General features: G+C 40.5%; 1 protein-coding gene across 8 annotated transcripts in view; it reads left to right on the forward strand.

The window, feature by feature from the left end:
* The window catches only part of VEPH1 (ventricular zone expressed PH domain containing 1), a 209373-nt gene that overhangs the window by 108534 nt on the left and 94070 nt on the right, over positions 1 to 6769 (forward strand). For all 8 annotated transcript variants that reach the window (XM_006753823.2, XM_015565560.1, XM_006753827.2 and 5 more), the window contains 2 exons: positions 3331 to 3540; positions 4122 to 4516. In XM_006753823.2, the coding sequence (XP_006753886.1) occupies positions 3331 to 3540; positions 4122 to 4516 (605 nt within the window). The remainder of the gene's footprint in view (positions 1 to 3330; positions 3541 to 4121; positions 4517 to 6769) is intronic.

Raw genomic sequence — 6769 nt, forward strand, 5'->3', positions numbered from 1 at the left:
CCAGAGCAGCGTGGTCCGCGAGCCGCAGTTTGCTGACCACTGGATAACCTAATGTCTATTGACTGCCTGTTATGTGCTAGGAGCAGCACTTTACCCTGGTTCTGTCATTTCATCTTCCCAACAACCCTATGAGTTAAGTAAAGTATGGACCCCCTTTCATAGATGGGAAAATGGATATAAAGAGTACAATGAATAAAAGAAAGATCTCCGTAAGTAAGAAAATTTTATTTTTTAAAAATCAGAAAATGATCCAATAAAATTATCTAGGACGATTTACTATAACGATGTGAAATTTGATGTTTGGGGGGCGGGGGGGAATGCTACTTTTTTCCTGCAGCCTCACAGGAACAAGAAGAGACTTTATTTAGGGGAGACCAGATCAACTAGAATAAGAGAAGGGCCAGGGAGAGAGCAGCAGAGTTGCTCAGCAGGGAGGAGAGCTGGCCGGGGCTCCGCAGGCCTCACCTCCTACCTCTAGCACAGGCACTGCAGTGACACACAGGTGAAACAGTGGCCCCTTTCAGCTGGGAGGAGACTAAGCCGCCTTGAGGCCAGAGGTTGCCTGGATATCGGGGCCCCAGTTCCTAGGCATGGCTGCCAGCCACCAGCTCAGCTCTTGGCCCTGACTGGTGCTGGAGGAGCTGTCTTCAGGCAGAGCTCAGGCAGCTGGCTGAGCGTCCCCACCGCTTGCTTCTCCTGAGCCCAAGGAGGCTTGGGAAGAAGATGGCAAGGAAGAGAAACTGGAGTCTAAAACTTTCTTCCCTACCCACCTGGAAAGAAACAGTAGAGGCCTCTAACTTCAGGCCTGCCTTGACTACAACCACCATAGGTACAATCACTATCACTGGGACCATTCACAGCCACTGGAACCAGAGGGGGTGTGTGTGTGTGTGTGTGTGAGAGAGAGAGAGAGAGAGAGAGAGAGAGAGCCAGAGAGCCAGGGGTGGGGTATTACATTCTCCTACAAGCTTTTCAACAGGAGCTCTGGCCTCAGTAGAGGAACCTGTGCCTTGGTAGAAGGAAGCCAGGAGACTAGTGGTCCTGACCCATCTTCTTCCATCCAATATCCTGCTGGTGCTTTCCATTGGCCAAACCCAACAAAACAACCCCCCATAAAAGCTATTATGTACAAAGAAAAAAACTAGTAAATGTATGAGAAATTATTTCTTTAAGAATTCACATATTTTGAGAATTAAACATGTATATAATGCTCAATATCTGATATATGCATATTGAGGTGTACTCGTGCTTTACAAATTTTTAAGTTTTAATAATCCCAGCTATAGAAATTTCTGAAATACATTTCTTGGAACCAGAGAAATGGTAGAAAATACCACACTCCCCCGCAAAATTTCTCATCTGAAGAGGGTTTTTTGGATCTTTTAACACTAACCTTGGTAATCATCATGGTTTGTAAAATAGCATCCAATGAATTATACTGACTTGGCTTCAATTGTAACAGGAAATGAAACCACTTCTGGATAGGCGATGGCGGTGTCTCCCATCTTTTGTGGGCAGCCAGTATCATACATGTGTCAGAAAGGGAAACATGTTCATGATTAGCCTTTATTCCCATTCGACTCATGTATGTTTCAGTCATACATGACTTTGGATAATACATTTTTCATTATGTATGAAAAAAAACAGAGGAAGCCTATAAAAATTATATTAAAAAATGCATAATTCAAATTTTCCCAGCAATAGCTTACTAGGCAAGAAACAATGTCCTGGTTACCTAAGGGGTGATCCGCTGTCCTTCCCAGCTTGCACCATGAACTTCTGTCACTGGCTGGACTAACAAGGGGATTCCAAACACTGAGGGCCCCAAACTATAAACCTTCCCTCAAGGCAGGATCCCTCTCATCCAGCCACAGGAGCTACAGAATCCAACCCTGCCAACCAACCTTCCCAGTGCTCACCAGAGACATGGCCAAGGAATGGGTAGAACATAACTGAAAAAAACAACAACTGTCTCCAGCTTGTTTGTCTTGGGTTTCCTTTAAAAAAGCAATGCCATTTAAAAAATATACTTTCTCACCCTCACCTAAGTACTCTGCCAGGTTCACTTTGGCCCTTAGGGGAAAACAGTCATATGTTTGCAAAAACCAGAATGTTTCTGTAAGTTTGAAGCCCTTTCCTCAACTTCTAGGAAAAATGCTAAGAGAGCCAAGTAAATAAATACACACAAGAAAAAGCAACAGAGTCATCAAGCCGTCTTGATGAGTAGACTTCTAGGGATTATTAATCCTTGTGTTTATAAGAAAGGAATTAATACTAACCCCACGTGATGTAATTGATAGTGATTGTTAAATTAAAATAACTCTAGGTGGGCTCATATTAGAAGGCAGGTTAGGGAAGATAAAGGCACACTCACTTCTGTAATCATTCAGCACCTTAGTGAGCACCGGCAAGCTACTAGTGTTTCTGCAGCTTATCTATAGCTCATACTCTACTTAGGGCATTGTGTTTGCCCTTAGAGGGGTTCCAAAATTATTCCCCAAATAGCCCCTGCCTTAAAGGAGGTCATTGGAATGACCCATGGGGTGTTATGTAACAGATATTTGGAACTACTAATATCATTCAAGGAAAACCTCTTTTATACAACATATTGAAATTCAAAAAGATGTTCTCTGCTTTGTAAGATGAGAGAATCACACTGATTTCCATAAAATTGGCAGATGATTTCCCCCTTCCACTTGAAATGTTCTTATTCTATCAGTTTCAGTACAAACAGATCAGCACACGTAAATTTTCTAGAAAATACCTGGCATGAATTTTGTATAAAAACCATGCTTTTGAAGAGCTAGGTAGGAATATGGTAGATGACCATAAAAACTGCTTCATATTCTCTGAATCCTTCAAAGTATTTCTAATACAAAGTTGACATAAACATCAATGTTTCTAAACTTCTGGCAGAATAAGCTATAGAAACAATTTCAAAAATCTTTGTTCATAGATGTTACTCAATAAAACATTTATTAAATGACTAATAAAAATTTATCAGCCTGGCTGGTGAGGCTCAGTGTTTGAGCATTGACCTATGAACCAGGACGTTACTGTTGGATTCCCATTCAGGGCACAGGCCAGGGTTGTGGGCTCAATCCTAGTGTGGGGTGTGCAGGAGGCAACCAATCAATGGTTCTCTTTCATCATTGATGTTTCTATTCCTCTCTCCTTCTCCCTTCCTCTCTGAAATCAATAAAAATATATTTTTAAGAAAAAATGCATCAGGTAAAGTTTTCAGTTCTGAATTAAAAGCAGTTAGAGAGCAATGCTGTTCTAAAGGGGATATATGACTAGTATCTAATGCAATCGTCTTTATTCCTTTAGGAGAAAAATCAGCACTGAAATTGAATTCCCTGAGAAGCTAGAAGAAACCAAGCTCACCGCAGCTGAAAATGAAGACCAAAAAAAGCTCCATTTTAAAATACAGGCTTTTGAAGACAAAATAAATGCCGAGACCAATACCCCTGGATCTATCAGAAGATATAGTTTGGGCCAAGTTTCCAAGGAAGAAAGAAAAGACATTAGATTTAACAGGTATAAATTTTGCTTGGCTGTTTGTTTGCTTTTTCAAATATTTAATTCATGTTGGCTATTGGTTTCATTATCACACTGTTATGGGCTGTTTTTTAAGTATCTTTTACTTATAGTCACCCGAAGTTCCATCCTTTCATGAATGAAACTTCCTTCACAATGCTTTAATTATCCAAAGAAACTCACTTTTGGAAAAGAAAATGAGAATACACATGGCTTATTTTTTAAAACACTTTTTAAATTCTATAGATATGGAGAATGACTTTCAAAAGCTTCTCAATTTCTGATGAAAAAGCTGAAGGAGAAGTAGAATAAAACAATATAAATATATAAGTCCATCATGTTCTAGCTAGTTTTGCCACAAAATTGATTTTTAAATCTATGGGCAGGTAATCTACATCTTTAAAGGATTGCTTATTACATAACTTGGTGGTCTATTATTTATCAAATCTGTTACTAGCACTGATTTTCCGTTTCACACTCTAGAGGAAATAACTTTCGTCCCAGTGTTGTTATTCTTTCTTTTCCTTGTCAGAGAATGGTCACTCTTTACTGCCTCGGCCTTCCCTTTGTTTGTATTGTAGGTCAAAGAGTCTGGCTTTGCACACTGTGATAACAAAGGGCATGAGTTCAGATGATGGGGAAGTTGTTGAGAGAGGAGATATACCAGCCAGCATCTCCCTTTCAGAAATAGACTCACTTAGCCAAGGAAATAAGTCACCCTTTAAGGCCGACACTGATGGATCACAGCTGGGAAATTCTTCAGTTTCACACCCAAGCATTATACATATAGAATCAGAGAATCTGCCAGAAACAGTAAAAAAAAACTATCAGGAAGAAACTCCAGAGACGACTGTAAGTCCTGTAGAATACCAAGATAAGCTCTACTTGCACTTAAAGAAGAACCTCAGTAAAGTGAAAGCATACGCCGTGGAAATCGGAAAGAAGATTCCAGTCCCTGACCAGTGTACCATTGAAGGTAAGATCTCCGAACTCCCCAACATTGAAAAATTTAAGACATCATTTGGGGGGGGAAAGGGCTCAAAATGATAGAAATTGCATTTTCTGGTTCTTTTGAAAAATAGATCATTTTAAAGCACCACTACATTATTTTAATTACTTTCCCCCCCAATAAGGCCAATCATCTTTCTAATTCTCATTTGAATCTACTTCATCTGCTTTGTTTGAAACTCGGGATATCTTGTTTCTGGTTCCTTGTCCCTAGCAATCAAGAAAAACCTAGAAAGGGGTCTGTGGTCCCCCAAACAGGCTCTATGGTAGGGGTCCAGCCTGAGGCATTTTTCCATCCACATAATTGTGCTCCAATTATACACAGCATTGGGCTCCAATCGATTTTTCTTCCATTCATCCAACAAGCATTTATGAAGCAGCTACTACGTGCTAGGTGCTGTGCTAAAGATTGAGCTTTGTGTGATTCACTTATGACCCAAAGAGACACAACTCCTCACCTCTTGGAGATTAGAGTGGAGAAGGAAAAGAGCACAGCCATGGTCAGGAGGCGGTGTAGGTCAGGAACCAGTGAGAGTGTGAGCTGGTCAGAAAACAGAGGCCAAGGTGAGAAAAGGATGTCAGGGGTTGAGACTTCTCTGGGGTGCACATTTTAAGGAGGTGCCCAAAAAAATCAATGAAATTTGAAGTAACAATAGCATCAGCAGCAATGTCTTGCCAGCCATGTTGGAGATGAGGTAAGTAGTAATGCGGATCACATCTTTCCTTATAGCTTTTGATATTTTGTTCATCGTTGTATTCATTTCAATTCTTAAAAATATTGTTTATCTTGAGAACCCAATTTTCTGGTGCCTCCCTCATATGTCATGCCTTAGTCCTGTCTCTGGGAAAGATGATGGATTTGAGACACGGGTATTAAAAATGGCAGAGTTGCCCAGCTGGTGTGGCTCAGTGGTTGAGATTTGACGTATTAACTAGGAGGTCATGGTTCGATTCCCATTCAGGGCACATCCCTGGGTTGCGGGCTTGATCCACAGTGTTGGGTATGCAGGAGGCAACCTATCAATGACTCTCTCTCATCATTGATATTTCTATCTCTCTCTCCCTCTCCCTTCCTCTCTGAAATCAATAAAAAATATATTTTTAAAAAATGACAGAGTGCCAAGGCAGGCTCACCCTCTGGTCTGGTTTGGATGGCTCCAAGGCACTGCCAGGGCAATTAGATCTTTCCCACAGCCATGCTTAGGCAGCAGGCATGTTCTTCCCTTGAGATTCAGATGGTTCAGATGGAAGTCCTAGCCCTCTCCTTGGACATGACAGCTTTTCACAGGCTACAGCCCTCACTGAAAAAGCCAGGCAGCCCACTTCCAGAAAGAAGTACAGCTGAAGGATAGTGACTCAAATTCATAGTCACTCACCTCCTGACCATCCACCCCTTCCAGGTTTAGGAACTAGAAGGGGTTTTCCTACTCTACTTTCTATCCCGTCTCTCACTCCAAATCATAGGGAAGAAGATATTCTCACACTAATAAATGCAAGGGGCTTAGTGGGTTTTAGGGCTTGGGAATAATGGATATTATTGTTTAACATGTCTGTCTAGAATCTGACATTTTCAAAGGTGTTTACATTCATTTATTGATTAATCTTCTTAAAAATTTTTTTAAATGTTGAAAATAAAAGTGATATTGCTCATATTCAATATAACTTTTGGATAATGAAGTATACCAGGACTTGGGAATAACTAAAATCAATCAAACTCAACTAATACAAACTCTTTACAATTGCTCATTTCACTAGTAATGTATGCATTTATGCACAAGTTGAAGAATTTAATATAAGAGAGGTTAAATGAATTTCCCAGTTTGGCAGAGGAAGTCTGTAGCAAATAGAAAGTTAGCCACATTTCCGTCTCCAAGAATGGTTTCTGTTTTGGGGGTTTCTTGCTTTAAGTTTATCTTAAAGCATTCAAGGTATGCTACATGGTGAAGTCCTGCAGAGTTACTTCAAGCATCTAGTTCTAAAAAACACGTGGTATTTCTTTTTTTTTTTTTTCTTTCATTGGATCTCTTGTCACAATTCTTTTTTTTTTTAAATATATTTTTTATTGATTAAGAAATTACATATGTGTCCTTGTCCCCACGTTACCCTCTACCCCACCCCCGGCTCTTGCCCTCCTCCCCCGTTGTCCGTGTCCATTGGTTAGGCCTATATGCCTGCATGTAAGTCCTTTGGTTGCTCTTTCCCCCTTACCCCCACCCTCACA

This window comes from Myotis davidii, unplaced genomic scaffold, assembly GCF_000327345.1.
Source record: "Myotis davidii unplaced genomic scaffold, ASM32734v1 scaffold570, whole genome shotgun sequence".
Taxonomy (NCBI): domain Eukaryota; kingdom Metazoa; phylum Chordata; class Mammalia; order Chiroptera; family Vespertilionidae; genus Myotis; species Myotis davidii.